Source organism: Pseudonaja textilis, chromosome 5 (genome assembly GCF_049901715.1).
Source record: "Pseudonaja textilis isolate UNSWEBS1 chromosome 5, rPseTex1.2, whole genome shotgun sequence".
Classification (NCBI taxonomy): domain Eukaryota; kingdom Metazoa; phylum Chordata; class Lepidosauria; order Squamata; family Elapidae; genus Pseudonaja; species Pseudonaja textilis.
In genome coordinates, this window is record NC_141994.1 from 65,600,679 (window position 1) to 65,626,943 (window position 26,265).

Sequence of the window (26,265 nt, forward strand, 5' to 3'; positions counted from 1 at the left end):
GTCTAGCCCAGGGGTCCCCAAACTTGGCAACTTTAAGACTTGTGGACTTCAGCTCCCAGAATACCTCATAGCTGGCTGAGGAATTTTGAGAGTTGTAGTCCACAAGTCTTAAAGTTGCTAAGTTTGGGGACCCCTGGGCTAGCCAATCAAAGAGAAGGTTGTGGGGACATGATAACTGTCTTCCAGTACTTGAAGAGCTGTCAGAAGAGGGGATCAGTTTATTCTCCAAAGTACCAGAGGGCAAGACAAGAAGTAATGGGTGGACGTTTATTAAAAAGAAATCCAACTAGAAGTAAGAAGAGATTTCCTGTCAGTGAGGACAATCAATCAATGGAATAGCTTGCCTCCTGGGGTTGTGGGTGTTCCAATGATGGAGGTTTTCAAAAATAGACTGGACAACCATTTAACTGGGATGGTATAAGACTCCTGTCTTGAGGAGAGGTTTGGACTAGAAGACACAAGAGGCCCCTTCCAACCCTATGAATTTAACTTTAACAGCACAGTTGAATGAGAGACTGCTGAAAAAGTTCAGACTTTCCAGAAGCCTCAACAAACACAATAGGTTTTTAACATATTATAATTGATACGATACTTAAAATTTGTCTCACGTATAACCTGCATACGCACAACCAACCAGTTTCCCCCTCCATTCCCCCCCTCCTCAGTCCAATTTAAATCCAAAATTGCTTCAGCAACTCCACCCATCGGATCGTTTGCTGCAGCTTATAAAGCTTATGCCATCTAAGAAAATCCATTAACCAGAACAGTCTGTAGAGTCTTGAAATCAGCATTTGAAAAAAATAAGTCCATTGTTTTTGTTTTGTTTTCTTTTGTTTGTAAAGCTGGGGTTTCAACACATGTTCTGTGTTTATCATATTTGTATGCCGCATGCTTACAGTCAATTTCCAAATTCCATTTGTGTACATCTGGTTAAAAGAAAGAAAGGAAAATATGTTGCTAAACCCTCAAAACCAATTCACTAGTTGGTGTAGTATAAACAATTTCTAAATAATCAAGTGTTCAGGTTTGTTCTCCTTGCCATCATAGGAGATGATACAGAGCTATACAATCTTTATCAAAAGATATAAATAAGCTTCATATGATGACAGCCTACTGGCTGTGCTCCTTGAAGTTCTCTGCTGATTTAGCAAGACTTCTTGTCAGGCACGAAGGATCAGGACTACACATTAAGTTCCAGTTAAGCTAATTTATTTATAGACAGTAATCTAGTCACGTAATGATCAGCACTAAATGTGTAGATAAGAGACAACAGAATTCAAGAGGGGTTGGACTTAGTCCATTTGTGGGAATGTAATGATTCTAGGCTGATGACTTGCTTAGCACCACCCCTCAGGCTCTGCCTGCTTTTCCTATACTTGTAAGACCAGTCAGTTAACTTTCACTTTGAGGAACCAAAGAGTTTCTGATTATGATTTGGGTTGAGGATCTTCTGGAGTGGGAAGGTCTAAATATTTAAGATGAATACTGAAGATGCTCAGTAGCTCCGGAACATTGACTGATGAATATGAGAGCATACAGTGGAAAAGCGAAAATGCAGAATCTGAACTCTTAAACATCAGCACTTCATTTTCTTCCTCATTTCCCTTCTTTTGGGAACAAGGTCATAATCCTTTGTAAACACCATCCCATAGCCCATTTTACTTCGATAACTATGGTAAAGTCAAACTTGGCTCCTGGTGGCTTCATCCATACTTCTGTGTAGGTTCCTGAGCAATGGCAGTAGGAAGAGTAATTTATGTGTATCTTCTTTTCAGATGGATTTTTATCCATCTAATCTAGTGTCATCTGATCTCAACTAATCAAATCTAATCTATCTAATCTAAATGGCCACCCACCTCATACAAGGTGGCTCTTGTTGATGTACAATAAGGTGAACTATTAAAACTGAACATAAAAGCCAATGGCAGCAAATAATTACAATAAAGAAAAACAACATTGCAAGAGAGTTAAGATATTATACATGGTGCAGCCAATGCACAAGCTCTCTGCTTCCAAGGGATGCCAAGGCCTGATGGAAAAACCCCCACACATTTTGAATGTTCTCCAAAAAGCCAAAATGGCTAGGATTAACCTTACCACTCTAGGCCTGCTTTTTCTCATAGTTTCCTATCCCTCCCATGCTAATGAGGTATGAGCCTATCACAGATTCTTTTCTGTATACCCAGGTGAGTGGACTCCAAAATGCAAGAGGGCCAACACAACCACATAGGTTTCTAGGCAACACCACACAAGCATTCAAAGACTAATACTTACTCCTGACTATTCTTCCCCAGTTCTACTATGGCTCTTAATAACTGCTCCTCTACCACTTCTCCTTTTGAGTTCTACAGCTTGAGAACAGTACCTGTTTCTATTAGCCAAAGGATGCTTCAGGCTTTATTTCAATAAATTACCACAAATCACTTTCCATCTCCCTCTCCCTCTGACACCAATGCCACTCCATCACTGCTAGTTGTCTCTCTGTTCAGCTTTTGTAGCTACCAGTTGTTGTGCTGGCTAGGGAGAGGTCTTGAACAGTGGACAACTGTGGTCCCTTTATGATCTGTGGACCATGCTGGCTCAGGAATTCTTGGAGTTGAAGTCTACAATTCATAAAGGGGCCATAGTTGCCCACCCCTGCCTTAAAGGGACAGGGCACTATCAGGCCAGGCGGCGGCCATTTTCTAGGCAGCCACCTTAGTTTTTTGAGTTCAGACAAAGTACAGGATAAAAATAAGATATAGATGAGTTTTCTATTCCAGTTAGCTATTTAGATTGGTACCATTGCAGAGATACAGAGATAGCCATTGGGATTGGGAACCTATGGGGATTAACCTTAACTCGTTTCAATTGCTTTATTTGTTCTTACTGTGTTTTATTGTTTTTGCACTGTAAACTGCCAGGATATTATGGTCTGGAAGAGTTAGAAATAAAGACAAAAAGAAACATTCTAAGCAACACCCATAAAAAAAACCCAACTGTCAAAATGGAGAAAAATAGTTTGACAGATGGAAGTAATTTGAAACAGTTGTGTACAATTGCTCAAGAATCCCCAGGTGGCCTAAATTAAGCTTATAAATATTCCCATTTAGTGCATCACTAATGAAGTCTCAGAAATGGTGCAAGAATCCCAGGTGACGATTTTGAAAGCATATATTGGTTATCTATCTTTTGAATTGCAGAATTCAAAAGCTAACTAACATTAGGAACGTAGCGTTCACTAGGCTGAATTTTCTCCTCACAAACGTTTGATTAACAAATGGCCTTTGCTATGGACCCTGCTTATAAATTACTTCAAATAAAGATAAGCCAAAGAGGGAAGAAAATAGCCCGAGGCACATCTTTCTTATCCCACACCCAACAGTCAACACGTATATAAGGTGGGGAGGGAAACTCAACACAACAATCTAAGATGAAACAATGCAGCCAACTGAGCCAGTAACAGGCACGCAGGCACTATAACTATTCCGATCAAGACCGGTAGGTCAAAGTGCCCCATACAAAAAGCCAAATGACCCCACTGCCATGTGCCACCTACTTTGATAATGAAATATTTGCAAGACTAAACTTAGTGAACGCCCAAATCCCAACATTCCCCATATATTTTCCACTCAAGATAAGTAAGCCAATGTCAAAACCAGAAACCACTAAAGGAAAGGAAGGAAGAATAAAAATTCCTTTTAATTCAAGACAAGAGCAAACATAAATAAACATCTGTACTCAATATTTCTGTCCGGGATGACACTTGTTTAGACACAGATAATCTATTAGGAAAAATATTTTTAATGCAACTAATTAATAGGGACCAGATTGGAAGAAAATGCCCTCTGTTATAAATTTTTCAAAGCTCATTTCTATGTCAGTTTTTTAGCCACAGCTATGACAGATGACAAAGTGACATTTTCAAAGGCCATCAGCCTGGTGGGAAATGAATTTTAATTTTCCAGAGTTTTGCAATAACAAACTTAACAACCAGCAACTGAATTTGAATCAATTTTGTACATGGCAACAACTGATAGGAAACATAAGACAATCAGCCATATACAGGATTCAGTATAGAAAATGTGGATTTTCGTTGTTGCTGTTTTCAACCACAAGAACTGGCTACTTATGCATCGCTACCAATGATGGCAAAAATGGGTCAATTCTCTTATAATTCTACGAACTCTGTAAAGATGACGGTCGACACTGTGATGATAGCAATGTATTTTTCTTTGTGGTCAATCCTTGATGATCCCTTGAAATAAAAGAACTGAAGATGCTCCTTAGATGAGAAGCGAAACGCCTTCAAGAAAAAACAAAGGAAGTCCATTTGCCTCTTTTAAAAGCACCTTTGGAAAAACTATGACCTGGATGACTGAGAATCTCTATAGACGTCCCTTGAAGCAGATCTAAAATGAATTCTTTGTTACAGAGAAGCTCAATAATATTCATTGTTTGAACCTCCCAATCATCTTCTGGAGTCCTGAAGACAGTCTGTCACACACCTAGCTACATTATCCAGTACATATATGTTTGAATACTCATTCATCATGGTTGGCAAAACATTTTGAATTTATGCACGTCAAAAACTCGATTTTGAGTTCAAGTCAGCTGTTCCCACCTTACCCAAATTTTTCCAATATATTTTTGGCCATTCTAAAAGAATCTGGTGCTTGAAACGCTTCGGTGAGAAGAACATGAGAAGAATTTGAGAAGGTTAGAACAATTCATAGGAAACTCAAAACCCCGCCTCCCTCCATCTTGTTCTGTCCCCAAAGAAGGATGCTTTGATTATAAATCTTTTGATATTTGAAATGGGTGGTTGCTCCCTGTCTTCTCCAGCGTGTCATCATTTTTCATTTCCACGTTGAAGGTGATTATTTGGAGAATTGGGAGATTTCTGGAGCCCATACCTAAGGCCCGCAACCTTCCCAAGGGAATTGTCTCTCAATCCTCCACTTTCCAACCCAGTTTGAATTCAGAATAACAACAATAACAGCCCCTGCCAAACAGCAATAACTCTCACTCCAGGATGGTTCTGACAGCTGCTGAGTTTTTTTTCTTTGTAACTACGCAAAACCTCTTAGCTTTGCCCAACTTATGAACATAAAACACTTCTGTAGATGGTCTTCCAACAGTACTCTACAAGGCCAGAACATCTTCTGTTTAGCACTACCTGACCGAAGTCCTTTCAATTCCTACAAGGTCTTTTCCTTTTTTACCTGGATCCGTTGGGCGGTGCTAGTTCTAAGTTCCTTTGGCAATTTGGTTTTCTCTCTTTTTTACAATTTTTCCCCTTTCCAAATCAATTGTCCTCTTTTGTGGAGCCAACTTCGTGTCTGCTCAATAAAATTCAAGGGACAAGACACTGACATCAAAGAACTATATGCTGAGAATCTTTGGGGGATTAACTCTGGGTTTCCTTTGAAAGAGTGTAAGTTCATCAACTATCCAATTTCCCTACCCAACATGGTAACCTATGTGATAGTTTGACCTTGGTACCATCTGCTGAAAGAACATATCATGATATGCTTTAAGAGAGAACTTCTCACCACTTCCTTCTTCATGTTTTTCCCATAGTAAAGAGGTACCTCCAATGCACTTGCTGCATTTTGATGCAAGTATTTCATTGTTTTCATTTACAGATTTCAACAATAATCAATCAGTTATATTCTCCTTCATCTTCCAAAGAAAGAAAGTGCTAGATATTTTCATCTTTTTCAGATCTAAAAGGCTACTAAGTTTGGGTCTTTTAATATTCTCATTTAACAGTGGACTTTTTACTGCATTTTGATGCAGCATCAAAATCAAGAAGAGGGCGATCATAGGTGTTTGATATTGTTTAAAATAAACAGACTTCCAAAACGAGGAGGAGAGCATAGTGTCCGTCAGATTTCATAGGAAAGGTGTCCCTGTAGGGACTTTGAACTACAATTCCCATAATCACTATTTGCCATTGGATATGAGTTTAAATCCAAAACATCTGGAAAATACTGAATGTGTGTGTCTCTTTTATATAGGAATTAATTCTGGGAATCATTAAAACTTTCAAGATCAAATCTCTCTAATTGTAACAAGATGCTTTAACTGTATTTTCTTCTTACAGCTGTACTGTATTTGCATACTGTGCTTTAAGCGAGTTACTGGGACTCTTTCTCTCTTAGAAATGGCAGCGTATTAGGTCAGAAAATGGACTAACTTGACACAATGTTCAGACAACTCATTTAAAAATAAAAATCGAAACGAAACCCTAATTAAAATTTACATTTTGCTACTGGAACTGATTAAGGGCGTTTCTGTTTGAGAAAACAGCAAATTCGTTTTAGTTATTTATTATTAGAATTTGTTCATTATTAGAATAATGAATAACAATTGCAAGAATTGGGTATGTCTAGTTAATGGAAAGAAGCACTACAGGTAACATGATAGCAGTCTCCCAATATCCAATGTGCTGCCACAAAGAAGAAGGGAGGGGTCAACCTGTTCTCCAAAGCACGTGAAGTAAAGACAAGAAGCAATGGATGGGAATTTTTCAAGAGGCAACTGGATTTTGTGACAACCATGACCTGGATAACTGAGAATCTCCATTGACAATGGATGAAAACTAATCAAGGAGAGAAGCAACCTAGAACTAAGGGAAAATTTCCATACATGGAGAACAATTAATCAGTGGAACAACTTGCCTCCAGAGGTTGCGGATGCTCCAACACTTTTTGTAAGAAGAGATTGGACAACCATTTCTCTGAAATGGAATAGGACTTCCTGCCTAAGCAAAGGGTTGGACTAGAAGACCTTCAAGGTCCCTTCCAACTCTGTTAGAAGTGATTTTACCTAGATATTACCTCTGTCAAATCAGCTGTTGCTTTCAGAACTTGGTTTGCAAGCTGAGATTATATCATACTTTCCCAGTTCATGTGTAAGGAAAACCAGTTTAGAACTAGGAATCTATTGAGTTTAGCCAGCTCAGGAAATGGTACCCTGAAAACCTTTGAGAGCTGGATCAACATTCTTTTGGTTCACTTTTTTGTTATTTGTTTGTTTATAGGTTGCTATAAAAGGTTGCTTTTCCCATTTTTTTACATTTGGGATGTGTTTGTTGGTTATCTGTTACAGGAAAAACCTATCCTTGCCCCCGAGCCTCTAATAATGGACAATTTGGACCCATTAATGGAGCAACTAAACAATTGGAATTTCCCAATCTTTGATTTGGTAGACAAAACCAACAGGAGATGTGGTCGGATTTTAAGTCAGGTAAGAAATTAAATGTTCTATAAGATTTACCTCAGGGTTCTGCTTTTTATAATGCATCCTTCTCGAAATCACCGATCCTAATCCAGAGCTATCTGAATGCAGAGATGTGTTTCTTTCTGTTCTACTGTTATGTGGGAATCAAATATTACGGCTTTCTGATTCGTACAAACCCATCCAGTGTGGCTCCTCTGATAAGCCATGATTTAAATCCTAGCTGAGTCATAGGTTAGGAACTCAGGTGCAAAGTTTCTATTGCTATATGCCAGGTTAGGAAACAAACATTGCCCAAACACCAAGAATTAGATCCAGGCCTTTTAAGAAGGATTTTGAGAAACAAAATATATTTTGTTAAAGAAAGCTTTAGCAGTTATTAACACTGAAGAAGAAGAGACTTGTTAGTTATGTTAGCAGAAACAAGGAATGTGACAGCACCTTTTCTAACTGACACATTTTATTCAAAGGTGCTAAAAAAAATTCCAACTAAAATACGTTAGTCGGAAAAGGTGCTACCAGACTTCTTCTAAAATGGTGGTTTCGAATCAGTTTTGAAAAAGAAAATAGCCCACGCACTACTAGGGAAACCTTCGGCTCTAGCACAGGCAAATGTGTAAAAAGAGGTTTCTTTTTTCATGCAAAAAAAAAATGGTGAGTAGGAAGAGTAAACCTTAGTTCTGCTTGATGGCAAGCTGTGTGCTTAGATAATGTCTTAATTTTCACTTACTGTTAGACTAATAATGCCCCTGGAGGGATATAACACGTTTTGCTGAAAAAAAAGAAGGGATAGAGTGGAAGGCTGCCACTAGAAAGATTAAAGCCAGACTTCCATTTAAAAACAAAGTTAAATTTCACTGCACCTTCTTGTAAAACAAGAAAAAAAAATAGCAGCTTCTCGACCAGCGGGTTTCCAGATTCTAGGAAAACCTGCTGGAATGAAATTCACAGAGGTGGCGGCTGCAGATAAGAACTTGGTAATGACCGGAGGGTGATTTGTTTGGCTTAGGTCCCTAGGAAATTGGTTTGACTAGGAGGAAGCCAACAACCTTAATCAAGAAATCAGATCTTGGGCGTCAACTGCAGTCCCTCAGCAATATTTGCTGTGCTGCAGCTGATGTCTTATTTAAACCAATAACAGTTCAAAAATTGCACGATCATCACACCTGGTGGGTGTGTTTATATTCCAGATGAGATCTTGGGTAGGAAGGTACAATCTGCAAGATCCTCCTGTGAGTATGTATGTATGTGTGTGAGAGAGAGAGGCAGTTTGGTCTAGTGGTTAAGGCACCAGGCAAGAAAGTAAGAGACCGTGAGTTCAAGTCTTACCTTAGCCACGAAAGCCAGCTGGATGATCTTGAGCCAGTCACACTGACCCAGCCTTCATGAACCCCACTCAACAGCCTACTTGTGAAGAAAAACAAAACCCTTTTATTAGAAAGGCGGGAATTCACAGCATGACAAAGCTCCAGGTCACACATCCATAGGTGATTCATAAGACTAACAGTCTCTGAGTTCTCCCCAGGGAGTCTCAATTAGCACTTTAATCCCAATACGGAGAGTCCTGACCAACCTGGGTCAGAGAACTCTTCTGGAGCATGAATGGTTGTCTCTGACAACCATCCCTCCCACACCTCTCCTCCTTATATCCTAGCCAGGGAGCGGTTTGTTAACGTGTCTCCTTCTTTTCCTGCATTGCTCTCCTCTCTGCACTTCTCTGCACATACGCTCGTATGGGACAGGCCCCAGATGTTCCTCGTTCAGCTCAGGGCCCCAAAACATCTGTCTCTCCGCCTGAGCCATAAGTAGATGGGCCCTGCTCTGCATCTGGCTCGGAGACCTTGTGCTCCTCAGAGCCTTCTGCAGCTCCAATGCTAACCCAGGCACCCCCTCTGTCTCCTCTGACTCAACTGCCATCTTCGCCGGCAATCGACAAACCACAACACAACACAACCCTCTTCACAGGGTTTGTTGTTATTGTTATGGGGAAGATAGGAGGAGGAAGATGTGTAGGGTATGTTCGCTGCCTTCAGTTATTCAGTAAAAATAATAAAAGAGGGATATAAATGAATAAGATTCTGGACCTCTCAAGAGAGACGAGTTGGTTTAAGATTTGTGGGCTACTTGCAGTCCCAAGTTGTCCATCCTGTTATCAAGCCCGTTTTTACAAACCACAAAACTAAGTTTGTGCGTTACTGTATATTGTTCCAAAATGAAGCCCGGGTATAAGGTTTTGTAAAGGTAGTCCTCAACTTACGACCACCATTGGGTCTCACTTATTGTTAAGTGAGAAATTTGTTAAGCAAATTTGCCTCCATTTCATGACTTTTCTTGCCACATTTCTTAAGTGAAGCAATGTGGTTGTTAAGCGAATGGGGCTTCCCCATCGACTTTCCTTTTCAGAAGGTTGCAAAAGAAGATCCCATGACTCCGGGACATTGCAACTGTCATAAATGTGAGTCAGTTGTCAAGTATCTAAATATCAATCACATGACTTTGGGGATGCTGCAATAGTCATAAGTGTGAAAAACTGTCATAAGTCACTTTTTTCAGTGCCACTGTACCTTTGAATGGTCACTAAATAAACTGTTGTAAGTCGAGGACTATCTGTACAGTGTATCTCTAGCCAGCTATACCAAAGGCTGTGAAACCATTTTTATCTGCTCAATCTGTTTCAAATCGTTTAGTTTAGTTTAGTTTATTGTCATTGCACTTTGTACAACGAAATCAAACACCATCTTCAGGGCACATCATGAGCGTGAAAATAACACATCCTTCACACTACACACATTGAACTGAAAACACGCAACACCACACCAACACTGAACTATACAGCAGAATTCAAAAGAGCTACTGCCCTGGGATAGAAGCTGTTTTCCAACCTATTTGTCCTTGTTTTTATTATCCTGTACTGTCTGCCAGATGGTAATAGTTCAAAAAAAAAGGGTGCCCGGGATAAGATGGATCTTTGAGAATGTTTTGAACCTTGTTAAGGCAGCGTAAGCTATAAAGCTCTTCTAAAGAGGGCAGAGGGCAACCAAGGATCTTCTGGGCAATGACATTAACCCTCTGGAGCGCTGTCCTATAGGTCCCTGTGCAATTGGCAAACCATACAGAGGTGCAATAAGTTAAGATACTCTCTATGATGCAGCGATAGAAGGTCACCAGCAGTTTTTCATTCAGTTGTTGTTTTCTGAGAAGTCTCAGGTAGCATAACCTCTGCTGGGCCCTTTTGACCAGTGCTGCAACGTGAGCACCCCAGGTCAAATTTATAAGAATTAAATTAAATTTATAAGTATAAATTTAAGTCTGTTAAACTTATCTGTGCTAACAGCCGTTAAACCATCTTTTATTTATTCCATCGGGAGGGACAGGCCTAGAACCCAAAGTGGTATATTCTGAACAGGGGAGGTGGGGTGTCCCACAACTTAACAACTACAATTGGGCCCAGAATTTTTGTTACCAAACAAGGCAGTTGTTAAGTGAGTCCCGTCCAATTTTGCCATGGTGGTTAAGAGAATCCCTGCCTTTCTTAAGTGAACCATGCAGTCATTAAGTGAATCCAGCTTCCTCCCTTGATTTTTCTTGTCGGAAGCCAGCTGGTCAGGTCACGAATGGCAATTATTCCAAGACATTTCAACCATGCCGGTTGCCAAGCTCCCAAATTTTGAATATGTGATATTGAATGGATGCTGTGATGTAAGGGTGAGGACTCCTCATGAGTCACTTTTTCAGGGCTATTGAAACTTTGAACACTTGCCAAACAAAATGGTTGCAAATCAAGGTATGGACTTCCCATATATAAATTGCAACCATAAATTGTTTGTCTTCCCTGAATTGAACAAGGTGTCCACCAGAACTTTTATAGATAGAAGGCAGAGCAAATACTGTTCCTAAATGGAGCAAAGTCTTGTGTCAGACGGAAGAAACCGGGAGGCAAGCGAGTTTAAATGACCACGGGTTTATTGCATGCTAACACTCTCTGCAAGAATCTGAATTACTAACTACTGAGCTACTAATGGTCAAAGAAAATTGACAGTAGATAAGAGTCAATGGAATTCAAGATGGGCTGGACTTTGATTTCTTGTTGGTGTGAAGGGACTCAAGATTGACGATATACTTGACGCCTCCCTCCGACTCAGTCTGGTCATCTCCTACAGCCGATTTAAGCTTGGAGATAGTCTGAAGACCTAGGAGTGGTGCAGCGGCCTACAGGTGAAGCTCTCGCCTCACAATCAGGAGGCTGTGAGTTCGATCCTAGGTAGAGGTAGAGGTTTCTCTCTCTGGGCACACTGAGAATATATGTGCTGAACAAAACTCTGCATTGGTGACAGGAAGGGCATCCGGCCAGTAAAACACTCTGCTAGCTCCATCCAGTTGTCCAGACTCCACCCCGCAAGGGATTATGGGGTGGTTAAATGATGATGATAATAATCTGAAGATCTAGATTCACCTGTCAAAGATAGCCAACCTCTAGTTCTAAGAAGGATGGTTCCTTTTCTTTATTTTCCAGGTATCCTATAGGCTATTTGAAGATATGGGTCTCTTTGAAACTTTTAAAATCCCTATAAAAGAGTTTATGAACTATTTCCATGCCTTAGAATGTGGATATCGGGAGATACCTTGTAAGTACAATAGTATAATTCTTTGCTATTTCTGATTCTTTTATTTTTCATTTCTCTTATTTTTTTTAATCATAGCACACACTTATTTTCCTTCACTGCCCATAGCAGATTACTTCCAAGCCGGTTTTTTTAAAAATAAAACCCTTGGCTATTATTAAAACAAAATCTATACAATGTTTAGTTCAATCACATTTTTAAATAATCCAGGGGCATTTCTGTAATTCCTCAGGGAAGACTTTCTGAATAAGAAAGTTTTCCTCTATCGTCTTAAAAGTCTGGTAGCAGATGATAGCTGTGATTTTTTTAAAGCACCTTTTATTTAAACTTTAAAGTTAGAATGCCATAGAGGAATTTTAATATTGCGGTGAATATCATTTGACTGATTCTTAAAGGTGCAAACCGGGAATAAATCAACATTCTCACCTGTGGCCAGCAGATGGTGCTGTTACCTCCCCCCAATCCATCCTCAAATACAACAAACCTGTCTCCCTTACAGATCATAACAGAATTCATGCTACTGATGTCCTCCATGCTGTCTGGTACCTTTCGTCCCAGCCCATCCCTGGCCTCCCAACTATGATTAATGACCATGGATCAGCAAGTGATTCAGGTAATGTTATGAAAAGGTCTGGCTGCCATGAACTGAATTTTTCTGTGCTGTGTTGTTACAGATCAGGGATGCCAGGGCTCGTGGGCTGAATCCGGCCCGGCGAGGAGGTGCTTAGAACTGGCCCACAGGGCCACCCTGGAAACAATGAAGGAGCAGCCTGCAGTGCCTCTGTGCAGCCTCCCAAGCTCAATTTTCTCTGGCTGTTGTAGCCAAAAACGGAGCTTGGGAGCCCATTTTCTCTGGCATAGCGCTTGGGCCATCACAGGCACCCCCAACACAAGTGATGTCAAGATGGCCACGCCCAGCCTGGCCATAACCCCACCCTCCCAAGGTCAAACACAACTCTGATGTAGCTCTCAATGAAATGGAGTTTGATACCCCTGTTACAGATAGTCCTCAATATACAACCATAACGGAGCCTGCTCATTATGGTCATATGCTATGATGGTTGTGAAAAAAAACATGATTTATGATTGATTTATTTTTTTGGTGGCAGTTGTAAATGTCAAAGCCCGGCCGTCCTAAGTGTAAACCCATTATTCACCATGGGTGCAGTTTTGCTAAAAACCAGAAGGCTGGAAAACCATCAGATGCAATCATGTCACTGTGGGACACTGCAAAACGTCCATAAATGTGGCCATATTGTCCAACACCCAAAGCGTGATCACACGATTGCAGTTCGGGTGAATGTCAGAACTGTAATGCTTCTGTAGTGGCTGTATCTTCAGAGTGAATTTGACCAAGCAGACAGTCTACCAAACACACCTTTTGAAACAGATACAGCTATTTTAAAGGCGCCCATTTCACTCCTAATCCCCAGTTGTGGGTTCTATGTTTGGAACACAGTCCATAATTTGCTGCAGAAAGCTCATGCTGTTGACCTCAAGACACTAGAACCTCTAAATTAGGTTCTGTAGGAGGTCTTGGACACACATGGGTCCTTCTAACAATGCAGAGGATGATTCCCAGCAGTCTGTCCATGGACCACGTTGGCTGGAGCTATCAGAAATTGGTAGGCACTCCACAAGTTAAGATCAATTCATATAAATCATTGCTGTCCAGCTTCCTAGATGCTTGCAGCTGAGAATCATATATATTAAGTAAGTCAAATTGTAGATGCATTCAGCTGTTTGCACAGCTATGTCTCTTTGGTGATGGTGATAGAAGGAGTCATTTAGTTATAATTCTGGAGATGACTTACTTAACCACGGGTGTCAAACTTGATCGCATCACATGATGTATCACGGTGGGTTTTTTTTGCCTTTGCAGGCCTGGGAGTGTAGCCTGCGCTAGTGGTGGGATTCAAATTTTTTTACCACCGGTTCTGTGGGCATGGCTTGGTGGGCTTGGTGTGTCATGGTGGGCAGGGCAGGGCAAGGATACTGCAAAATCCCATTCCCTCCCCACCCCACTAACCTGCTTTCCAGCTCTGTTCTCCTGTGCAGGGCAACAAAATCATCTGGGACTCCGGAGGCAGAGAATAGATGGGGGCGGGCCCAGTCAGAGGCGGTATTTGCTGGTTCTCCGAACTACTCAGAATTTCCGCTACCAGTTCTCCAGAACTGGACAGAACCTGCTGAATACCCACCTCTGACCTGTGTATGACTCATCCAGCCTGCGGGCCGCCAGTTTGACACCCCTGCAGTAGACTCTTGTAAAATGGTATGTTTGATTAAGCCAGGCTTGTGAGCCCAAATCAGAACAGAGAAACATTGCCTCTGTAAGGAACAGTCTGTGAATAATCTGATTTCCTGCCCAGATTCAGATAGCGGGATCCCCCACGGCCACTTGGGATACGTATTGTCAAAAACGTACACGCCCACAGATGACAACTACGGGTGCTTGGCGGGCAATATTCCATCCCTTGAATTGATGGCCCTCTATGTAGCGGCTGCCATGCATGACTATGATCACCCAGGGAGAACCAATGCCTTCTTGGTGGCAACTAGCGCTCCTCAGGTAAGTGGGCTGGGATTACAGGAACACCTTGCTTATACAGCTAAGAATAAGAAAGAACCTTGTAGCACTTTTTTCAGGCTACCAAATTTTATTCTAGGGCAGTGGTCTCCAAACTTGGCAACTTTAAGAGTTGCTGGACTTCAACTCCCAGAATTGAAGTCCACAACTCTTAAAGTAGCCATGTTTGGATGGGGAATTCTGGGAGTTGAAGTCCACAACTCTTAAAGTTGCCATGTTTGGATGGGGATTCTGGGAGTTGAAGTCCACAACTCTTAAAGTTGCCATGTTTGGATGGGGAATTCTGGGAGTTGAAGTCTACAACTCTTAATATTGCCCAATTTGGAGATCCCTAGAGCATAAGGTTTTGTGAGCCGCTCTCTTCATCAGGTGTGTGGAACAACTAAAACTGTTATTTGTAATTAGTAATTTGGAAAATTTGATGGAGTTCACCGATCATATTCAGGTAGTCCTTGCTTAACGACTACTTACTCAGCAGGTATTTGTAGTTACAATGGTGCTGAATGGGTGAGACCTGACCAGTCCTCATAGTTGAGGCTGTCCCTGAGGTCAAATGGTTGCAATTTGGCCCACAATAATGACATCACAGCATACTGCGGCCATGTGATTACCATTTGCAAACTTCACTGCTGGTTTCCAACAAACAAAGACAAGTAGGAAGCTGGTAGGAGGTCTCAAATGGTTACCACATCCTTGCTTTAATAACCATGTGGAATTCACTTAATATTGGCAGCTGGAACTAAGTGGCAGGATCACATGACAATAACATTAGTAAAGTATGGATTACCTGTACGTAACTCTCCATGAGCTTAGTAAAGCCATCTGCTGCTTTTCCTGGGACTAGATTCTCTGCCCATTTTGTGGACAGAGAAATTGAGTGGTGATTTCTCTAGAGGAAATAAATGCTCTAACAATTTTTTAGAGGCAGGTTCCCTCCACAGTTGCACGGTGGGAGGAGGCTATGTGTATGTTTGCTTAGATCAGGGAAGTCCAACCTTGGCAACTTTTAAGACTTGTGTATTTCAACTCCTAGAATTCCCCAGCCAGCATTGGAATGCTGGGAGTTGAGGTCCACAGGTCTTCAAAATGCCAAGGTTGGACATCCCTGGTTTAGATATTCATATACCAAACATTCTACTAGTTATACAACTTAATTATTTATACGACATATAAAGCATTTAAAATTCTAGAACAAAATCTGATGCTCTCCTTTGGGATTTAATAGCAATGTGGGAAGCCAGAGATTTTCAGATCTCTAGGGACATGATTGTTCAGTAAAAGATAGGATATTCACATGCACAGCATTGGCCTCATCATTAAATAAGTACACAATGACTATTGTTCACTCTTGAGAGTTTGGACAACATTCTGTTCTGGTTTTTTTTTTTTTTAATAAGTTTTAAAGCAAATTCCCTTTCATGCAAATGTGGTTAATTTTGGGAATGCATATCATTTATTTAGGTTTCAGCAGACCTGCCATCTCTCAGAACTTGTGGAAATAAACGTTCTCTCCATCTCTCTTTGTATATAGGCTGTTCTATATAATGACCGTTCCGTTCTGGAGAACCATCATGCGGCGGCTGCATGGAATCTTTTCATGTCCAGGCCAGAATATAATTTTTTAATCCATCTTGATCATGTGGAGTTCAAGCATTTCCGCTTCCTTGTCATCGAGGCCATTTTGGCCACTGATCTGAAGAAGCACTTTGATTTTGTAGCTAAATTCAATGCCAAGGTAAACATGATCCCTGTGTCTTATTAAGGTTCTTTATATAAGAGCCTAGAAAATCAGCGAAGGGATAAACATGGAATAAATGGAAGGGCTTAATCATGCAATGTTGCAAGAATAGCAATCTGGAACCAAGCTACTCACACTAGTAAAGAAAGAGTGTGGAGAAGAGTAACAAAGAGGGTTAGCAGCTTAAAAACTAAACCGTACGAAGAACAGCTAAAATGATTTGGTATGTTTAGCCTAAAAGAAAGGAAGGATATGCTATTTGTTTGTTTCTTTGCTTGTTTTTCCCAAAAGTGTTTTTTTCAAAAGGCAACTGGACTGTTTTTTCTTGAAAAGAGTCCAGTTGCCTTTTGAAAAAGCACTTTTGAGACAATTGTAACCTGGATGACTGAGAATCTCCATAGACATATTTGTTGGTTTGTTTTTAAATTAAAAAACCACCCACTTGAGTGAGCTCCAGAACCACTGAACTAGTAACACAACAGATCAAATTGGATTGCAAGTAGATGCAGAAGTTTATAAAATTTAGGTCTGTTTCGCAATGGGGAAAGTTATGATTGCTGAGATATATTTGCCAGTATACAACTAAGGGGGTAATAGTATGTGTTTTTGTTTTTGTTTTGTCTTCTCATCCAAGAAGCTTTTTCAGTTCTCAGTTCTGAAGAAGCTTCTTGGATGAGAAGCGAAACATCTTCAAGGAAAAACAAAGGAAGTCCAGTTGCTTCTTGAAAAAGCAGCTTTGGGACATAGAAGGAAAAGTTACCTAGTGGAGGGAAGAATAAGGATGAGAAAGTCAGTCAAATCCAAATTAGTGTGGTGGGCAGATGTTAGGGCTTCCCTGAAGCTAGCCTTTCTCCAGCAGACACCCCCCCTCCCCACCTCCCCGGTAGATGAAGTGTTCTTCCTTCCACCAAGTCTTATCAGAAAGGAGCTGCAACCAAGAAGATTACAGATAAAAGAACAATGTTATCAAGTGCAAGACTATCATATTCCATAAAGAATCTGAAGAAGGGTGATTCAGATAACACAATGAGAGAATAACAGAATTGGAAGTGACTTTAGAGGTCATCTAGTCCAACCTCCTGCTGAAGCAAGAGACACTATACCAGGGGTGTCAAACTCAAGGCCCACGGGCCGGGGTGCTTAAATCTGGCATGTAGATCTGGCCGGCCTGGAAATATCAAAGGACTGGCCTGCTGTGCCTCTGCTGGCCAAAATGGGGCACATGTGCCCTCCCCCCCCGTGGCCCATTTTTAGGTTCCCTATCTTCCAGCAGCACTCTGCCAGCCAAAAACGGGCCCCCTCTCCCCCCCAGCCACCTGGCCCTCAGAGGAGAACTACAATGCTGATTCGGCCCTCGAAGAAATCCAGTTTGACACCCCTATTTTGGACAAATAGCTGCCCAGTCTCTTCTTAAAAATCTCCAGTGATGGAGCACCCACAACAGAACCAAAGCAGAATCAGATCTGATTAGTACATGTATGGGAGGAAGACCAGAAATTGCTAGGGCTAGAAGCAAGACAGAGAAGTTTAAAAAGAAAAGGACGGTAGTAATAAAGCAGTATAGTGGTACACCGAGGAAATGCATAATACATCCAAATAATAATCCCTACACAGGAAAGGGTTCTTGCACAATATACATCATGTTCACCTTTGGAATTGCATTATATGTTTTGTCACAACAAAGTAATACGTTACCTGCCAGGTGAATGACGATGCAGGCATTGATTGGACAAACGAGAACGACCGATTATTGGTTTGTCAGATGTGCATCAAACTGGCCGATATCAATGGTCCAGCCAAGTACAAAGATTTACATCTAAAGTGGACAGAGGGCATCGTGAATGAATTTTATGAACAGGTGAGAAGATACAATTGCTGTGAACAACTTTTTTTTTAAACTACCTTATGAATAATGCCTATCACTTTAGTCTTTAGTTTATTTTCCAATGGAAGGGACTTTGCTTTGGACAATTCACAATAACAAATTATTTCCATAAACCATGGGAAACCAGTTCCTCATAATCCATTCTTCTAAATAATCAAATGTGTTACGTCCGTGTTTCAAAACTTTAAAATGCAAAAAAAATAAAGAACAACCCCAAAACAATACCCACCCAAAACAAAACCCACACCTAAGCATGACTTAGATGTCTTTTTAAAAAAAACCTCATCCATTATGTACCTTGATCATATAGTGGATTTGTTGCTCTGGTTAATGTCTCTTTTCTTTTTTAGGCTGGTTTCTTTCCTTGTAATCAAACGTAGTTCCCTGAACAACCTTCCAATGGTTTACAGTTCCATTTTTAAGAAATATTTAAGGCTACACAAGAGAGCCAGTTGTTCACACAACCCTTCTAAACTAGTTCTTGAAATAACCCATTTTCAGTGTTCATACAATACTTTGAACTATACGCTGGACAATGAGATGGAAAAAAACAAAACAGCTGTGCTCAGATTATCACACACAGCCCAATTCCTGGAACAATCTGCTTCCTGGATCCATGTAACATACTGAACCATAAGCTGTTTTAACAAGTTTGCAGAACGTACTAAAACACAGACATAAAAGCACCCCTAAGGTTAAAACTAATGGAGTTTTAATATGTCATTTGAATACAGATGCTCGGTCTTGTAGCAGTTTAAACATGCATATAGCAATAGCACTTAGACTTATATACCGCTTTATAGTGCTTTACAGCCCTTTCTAAGCGGTTTACAGAGTCAGCGTATGGCCCCCAACAATCCGGGTCCTCATTTTACCCACCTCGGAAGGATGGAAGGCTGAGTCAACCTGGAGCCTGGGGGGATTGGAACTGCCAAATTGTAGGCAGCTGGCTGCCGAAGTAGCTTGCGGTACTGCGCTCTAACCACTCTTAACAATAATCTTTCTCAATCTGGCTCCTGCCAGGCCTTCTGGGATTCCAACCCCCAAGAATTCCCAGCCAGCATTCCTGAATTTTGGAAATCTGGGAATATCCAACATAACACGCCTGAGGGTTGAGAAAGGGTGGCTTAGCCCCATCAGGGAACTGGAAATCAGCCCAATTGCCTTGGATTAATACGGTGCCTCCTGTTTCCCAAGGGTGATGAAGAAGCCAGCTTAGGTCTCCCCATCAGCCCTTTCATGGACCGCTCTGCTCCGCAGTTAGCAAAACTCCAAGAATCCTTCATCACTCACATTGTGGGACCCCTGTGTAACTCCTATGACTCAGCAGGACTGATGCCAGGTAAATGGATTGAAGACAACGATGAGTCGGGAGATACAGATGAACACGAAGAGGATTCCCTAGACACGGACCTCTGTGACAGCCACGAAGCAAGTACGTTGGTCCTAGGTTTTCATTTCATTTGCCTCTGGCCCGCTGGTTTCCCAATAAAAATGCTGCATGCCCACCAGTGGTGGGATTCAATTTTTTTTTTTTTACTACTGATTCTGTGGGCATGTCTTGGTGAGTGTGGCATGGCTTAGTGGGCGTGGCTTGGTGGGCGTGGCAGGGGAAGGACACTGTAAAATCCCCATTCCCTTCCCCACTCCTGGGGAAGGTTATTGCAAAATCCCCATTCCTTCCCTACCCTACTAACCTGCTTTCCAGCTCCGTTCTCCTGTGCAGGGCAACCAAAGAAGACCCAGCCAATCAGTTGGGACTCAGGAGGCAGAGAATAGATGGGGGCAGGGCCAATCAGAGATGGTTTTTGCCAGTTCTCTGAACTACTCAAAATTTCCGCTACCGATTTCCCCAGAACTGGTCAGAACCTGCTGAATACCACCTGTCATTTCGCAAAAAGTTACTCTGAGTCAGATTTATGGTTTGTGGCAAGGAGACCAACAAGATAATCGATGTAAAGCAACCTGGCAACATCATCAGTGCTAATCTACTACCATAGCAATGATGATGTTACCTAGTTGGGTAATGAAACGTCTGCAAGAAAACAACCAAGCTCAGAGAGCACTGAAGACCCCTCACCTGGATTTCTTGGAAGTATGTTATGTGGGGTTTTGGGTTGTTCTTATGATTATCCACATTGTCTGATCTGAGACACGATATCAAATTGTAAACCACAAATGGGCAACTACATGTCTAGATGCTGCTCTGCTCTGAGTGTCATACAAGTTATTACAAAAGACTTTTGGTAGCAAACAATTGAAAACTCCAGCAAAAGTGGGAAAGAGGGAGAGAAACAGTGATGGATGGAGAGAGGGAAATCTTGGGGACTGTCAGGAAAGACATCTCTAGAATGTCAGAAAGGAGCTTGCGCCTTACTTTTAAGTCGGTCCTGCCCATCGTGGCATAGAATGAAGCCGTCAAAAGTATTTGCTTGTGGGAATGTGAATAAATGGATAGGTCTTGTTGTAGACCAGACAGCTTTCTCCAATGTCTCCATGCATTGCTTCCTTTACAACCAATTCAGCTCTTAGTTACAGTGAAGTGGCCAATTTAGGTAGTAGGTTTGGGCCACCCTTAAAGGTCAGATTTTTTTTTAATGAATCGTTTTTGTTTTTTTAATGAAAAATTTGGCATCTCCACAAGGCCTATTCCATCATTAAGTAACAAGGTGTTGGCCTCAACTATTTGAACATTCTTCACAAACAACAAATTATGGATTGTTTCATTTAAAGTTACCGGTTTTGCCAAGGAGAAGCACTTTCCTGTCTTTGGTGTCAAAATAGCTTCACCGGTTGAAGAGAGATATACCTATCATCTTTAACCAATAGTTAATAATAATAATAATAGCAACAATAGTAATGATGATACCACAAAGAGGGAGGGGTTTAGCTTATTTTCCAAAGCACCGGAAGGCAGGACAAGAAACATTGGATGTAAACTAATCAAGGAGAGAAGCAACCTGGAATTGAGTAGAAACTTTCTCACAGCGAGGACAATTAACCAGTGGAACAGCTGGCCTCCAGAAGTTGTGGGTGCTTCATGAATGGAGGTTTTTAAGAAAGGACTAGACAGTCATTTATCTGAAATAAAATAGGGCCCCCTGCTTGATCAGGGAGTTGGACTAGAAGACCTCAAAGGTCCCTTCCAGTTCTATTCTGATTGACTGATTGAATTAACGGGGAATTTATGGAGAATAGTCTGTTGAGGCCAGTCATTCCCAGGGGACCACGCTAGAAAACTCAGGCCATGTATATCAGTATTACTTTGATTGTAAAGCAGAATCCTGCAAGTCGGAATGCACATTCCCTCCTCCCTCTCTTTTTCCTCATGTGATTTGGGAGGTGGGCTCGTCTGAGGTATTTATCCACATTACATTTTTGCCCTTGGCTCAGACCATTTTCCTGGGATGATTTCATTGGTAGAGGCTCTCTTTCCTGTCCCGCAAGGGTTAGGGTTCACTCTCTCTGACCTCTACCTAGAACAGTTTTATGTCCAAAGATTTCCACAGCATGACAGAAATTTATATATTTGCCGCCCAATCTAGCTTTGAAGTGACTCTAGGCAGCTTTCCTTGCTGAGTGTGGAGTTAATCTTCCCCCTACTCTGGATAGGACACGAGCATGAACCAAACAAATTAAACTCCTCGGGAGCCAAACCACTAGTTTGATCACACACGGTAGTATCCTGGCTAACATAACATCACAATTTATGAAATAAATAAAAATGATGGGTGACTTCCAACAATACCCAGTCCCATTTCGACACATGTGCTTACTCAGTCCTTCTGCATGTTCTGTAACTTTGATTGAGTGACACGCAAGTCAAAGCAGCATTCGTTCATTCAAAATTATACTTCAAAAAATCTGAATTGTTGGGGCAAAAATATCTACGTGGTTCAAATTCAGTCTTCCCAAGATCAAGCTTCGAGGTAAGAAATAGTGAGTTGTGTGCAATTCCTCGGTTTCTCCGTCCAGGCACTTCAATCTGTCTACATTAAAGACGACAATCACAAACCTATTTAGAATTACAGATTCAGGTGACCTTGGATGGGTAAAGTATTACTCACCAAAGGACAACTCTAGCAAGTCACAGTAGAAAGCATGTCGGCAAACACCCCCAAGAAATAATAAGAAAATGGAATATTCTTCCTGGGAGATAGGACATGTAGCACATGTCCATTTTTCACGGTCCTTGCATTTCCAGAATCTCTCATCACATGATATGAACCAAAGGCAACAAATGGCGTTACAGTAACTCACAACGAGTATGTGTGAAATGATATCCAGCAAAATGTTTTGTTAGAATAGAATTCTTTATTGGCCACGTGTGATTGGACACACAAGGAATTTGTCTTTGGTGCATATGCTCTCAGTGTACATAAAAAATAAAATACATTCCTCAAAAATCATAAGATACAACACTTAGTGATAGTCATAGGTTACTAATAAGCAATCAAATCATACTAGGAAACAAATAAAACAATATAAATTGTAAGGATACAAGCAACACCCTTATAGTCATAAGTGGGAAGAGACAGGTACTAGGAAGGATGAGAAGAGCAATAGTAACACAGTCTTAGTAAATAATTTGACTGTATTGTGGGAATTAGTTGTTTAGCAGAGTGATGGCATTCAGGAAAAAAACTGCTTGTGTCTAGTTGTTCTGGTGTGCAGTGTCCTATAGCAAGAGTCTCCAACCTTGGCAACTTTAAGACTTGTGGACTTCAGCTCCCAGAATTCTTCAACCAACTGGCTGAGGCATTCTGGAAGTTGAAGTCCACAAGTCTTAAAGTTGCCAAGTTTGGAGACCCCTGCCCTATAGTATCATTTTGAGGATAGAAGTTGAAACAATTTATGTCTAGGATGTAAGAGGTCTGGAGATATTTTCACAGCCCTCTTTTTGACTCATGCAGTATACAGGTCCTCAATGTATACGGCACAATTGTTGTTGTTTTAACCATTCAGTCATGTCCAATTTTGGGTAACATTATAGGCAAATGGTCTCTATGCTATTTTGTCAAGCACAGCTTTCAACTGATGGATGTTCAACATTATATCAGAGTTGATGTTATCAAGCCAACATGTTCTTGGTTTGCCCCTTCTCCCTTGTCCATTAGCCATTCCTAACATCATTGCCAACCAAATGTGGGATGTGATTAACACCCTTCTGGCCTCTCTGAAGCCCTGCAAAGTATGGGAGGGGCTATCTCCCAGGAAACCAGAGAGGGTATGTTTTATTATGGAAGGCTGGTTCAGAATTGAAGTTGCTTCTGATTAAACCTGGAGGCTTCCTACGGGGAACGGAAAGTTTTCTAAGGAAGGATTGAACTGGATTTGGGCTGTCCCACGGTGAAAAGCTCTTTGTTTGAAGTTGAAAAACTTGAAGGACTCAAGAGTTTGGCTCCCAAAGTGCTAATCTAAGCACACATTTCTTCGACACAAAACATTCCTCAGTAATATTTCCTCCCTAATGGTTTTGTTTCCTTTTATTCAAACTTCTGGGGAAAAAAAAAGTTCATCATGCAAGTTAGTAAAGACAGGAATGCAGATCCAGAGAGTGGTAGAATCTGGCATATTCAAAGCACCAGAATGTAAACCTTTTGAAGTCGTAGCTTAATCAGCTGAAGCTTTAGTTTCTGGTTAACTTAATTCATTTAATTGGTTGGACTAGATCAGGGGTGTCAAACTCAAGGCCCACGAGCAGGATCTGGCCCACAAGGTGCTTAGATCTGGCCCGCATGGCAGACCTAGAAACAGCAAAGGACCAGCCCGCAGTGCCTCTGCCAGCTAAAATAGTGCTTGGAAGCGCCGCGTGCGGCCCTCCCAAGCTCCATTTTCACTGGCAGAGCATTGCAGGAGGCCGAAAACCAAGTTTGGGAGCCCGTTTTTGCTGGCTGAACACTCAGGCCACCACAGGCATCCCCACCACGAGTGACGTCGGGCTGGCCATGCCCACTTTGGTCACACTAACCCCTCCCCTCCCCCCCCAGGTCAAATATAACCCTGATGAAGTCCTCAATGAAATCAAGTTTGACACCCTCAGACTAGATGATCCTTGCATTTGTTTCCTCAACGCCTTAGTTCCATGTTATTGTATTTGACTGATAAGTATTGGTCAGTTGGTAAGATTGGCAAGAGATTTATAGGCTGGGCATCAAGGGCAAAGCAAGGTCAAACATGGGACAATAAATCATGTCATGACCTCATCACCCAAAAGTTAGATACAGGAACGGGAAAGATGTGTATTCGTTGAAACTGGTTGTTTCATGCCAGACATACAAATTGCTGCTGGACTTTTTTTTTTCACAATTCATTTTGTGGTGGAAGGTAGACTGGAGTCCCAGGAGGGAGGGGCTGTTTCACAGGGGGCAAAGAGGCAGCAGAGCTTGGATAGTCTGGTAGCTAGGAAGAGGGTTAAGACAGTCCCTCCCTAGCAATCCAGAGTATATCTGTAATTATGTAGAGAATTGCTTTAGTGTGGCAAGATTCTGTCTGTAGGTGAGAAACAATAAAGAACCTACTCAGAAGTAACTCCGCATGTCATTGTTGGTTTCTTGGGGCCTGACAATTTTGCTGAACTGTATTCAAAATTGGCAACAACTTTTCAGCAACCTCCCTCCGTCAAACTGTTCCCAACAGAGAAAACTACCCTAAGTCCTACACATGGTCCTTACTTGCTTTATTGCAGTTGGGCCCTGCCTATTCTTTGTACGTTTATGTAGAAGTAAGCCAGTTTCAGTAGACTTTTCTCCCAATGTGAATGAGGCTTTATGTTTGCTTATTGCCTTTGGCAGGAAAGAAAAGGAGGAAAGTCTACTGCCAGATAACCCAGCACTTGCTGCAGAACCATCAGATGTGGAAGAAGGTCATTGAAGAGGAAGAGAGGAGAGCTGCAAAGGACAAGCAAAGTGGGGAGCCAAGAACAGCATTGCACCCATCCTCTGAACAAATAGAGGCTATTAAAGAGGAGGAAGAGGAGAAAGGAAAGGCCAAAGAGGAAGAAGACAAAACAGCTCCAGAAACAAACCAATGACAGTGACAGGAATTTTGTACAGTATTTGGTGCAAGGACATCTTGCATACAAGCCAGCACAATGTTTAGACACAACACTGTAGAAATATGGGGTAATTCACCTACAGCTGTTTAAGTTTTCCTTCCTTCCTTCCTTCCTGCCTTTCTTCCCATGAGGTACATTGCTTTCACAGTTCAAGCAGCCATTTTTACAAACTTTCAAATACATTGGAGAAATATATATATATATATATATATATATATATATATATATATATATATATATATATATATATATATATATATATATATATATATATATATATAAAATTATATATATATATATATATAAATTATATATATATATATATATATGTATATAAATTATATATATATATATATATTTTCTTAAGTTTTCTGGTACTTACATGTATGGCATTCAGCTTTGTTCGGGTATTTTCCCACGTCATTGTAGTTGTGCTTTTAAAGCTGTTGCAACGTTTGGCAGAATCTCATCTGCCATCATCAGGCTTCTGTATTCTCATCATCAGTATTCTGTATTCTGTATCCTCACAGATGAACACAGTACAGAAGCCTGATGATGGCAGATGAGATTCTGCCAAAACGTTGCTACAACTTTAAAAGCACAACTATAATGACGTGGGAAAATACTCCAACCCATGTAAGTATCCACGAAGCTTAAGAAATATATATATATATATATATGTAGATCTTTGGTTGTTCGGGTTTCTCCGCGTAAGATTTGAAGTATCTAGGCAACGTTTCGATGAAGTCTCATTCATCATCTTCAGGCTTCTGTCTCCAGCTCTGTGCTTCTCAGAGTAATGGAGATTGCAGCTGCTTCCTCCTTTTAACTGCCAGTGGGGTGGAACTTGATTGGGTGGGGGCTTGGCTGTGTTCTGATTGGGTGGGGTGTGTTCTCATTGGTAGGGGTTTGGCTGTGTTCTGATTGGTTGGGGGTTAGCCGTGTTCTGATTGGTTGGAGGCGTGTTCTGTTCAGGAGGGGGCTTGGTTGTGCTCAGGTTAGTTTTAGTTGCTGGGGATTTGAGCTGGAGAGTTGTGATCTTGCTGTTTGGCTTCTAGTTCGTGGTCCTGCTGCATCTTCATAGTGGGTGTTGGTTTGCTTCATGTATGGCTCAGAGGGGTTTGAAGTGGTAGTGATGCAGCTGCAGTG

The 26,265-nt window shown here is 41.2% G+C and overlaps 1 protein-coding gene across 3 annotated transcripts in view; it reads left to right on the forward strand.

Moving 5' to 3' along the window:
• Positions 1 to 25,362, forward strand: part of PDE3A (phosphodiesterase 3A) — a 265,055-nt gene extending 239,693 nt beyond the window's left edge. For all 3 annotated transcript variants that reach the window (XM_087935192.1, XM_087935191.1, XM_087935193.1), the window contains 8 exons: positions 7,096 to 7,233; positions 11,738 to 11,849; positions 12,346 to 12,459; positions 14,219 to 14,418; positions 15,968 to 16,171; positions 17,877 to 18,032; positions 19,257 to 19,494; positions 24,854 to 25,362. In XM_087935192.1, the coding sequence (XP_087791318.1) occupies positions 7,096 to 7,233; positions 11,738 to 11,849; positions 12,346 to 12,459; positions 14,219 to 14,418; positions 15,968 to 16,171; positions 17,877 to 18,032; positions 19,257 to 19,494; positions 24,854 to 25,092 (1,401 nt within the window). In that variant the 3' untranslated portion in view covers positions 25,093 to 25,362. The remainder of the gene's footprint in view (positions 1 to 7,095; positions 7,234 to 11,737; positions 11,850 to 12,345; positions 12,460 to 14,218; positions 14,419 to 15,967; positions 16,172 to 17,876; positions 18,033 to 19,256; positions 19,495 to 24,853) is intronic.
• Positions 25,363 to 26,265: the final 903 nt, after the last annotated feature.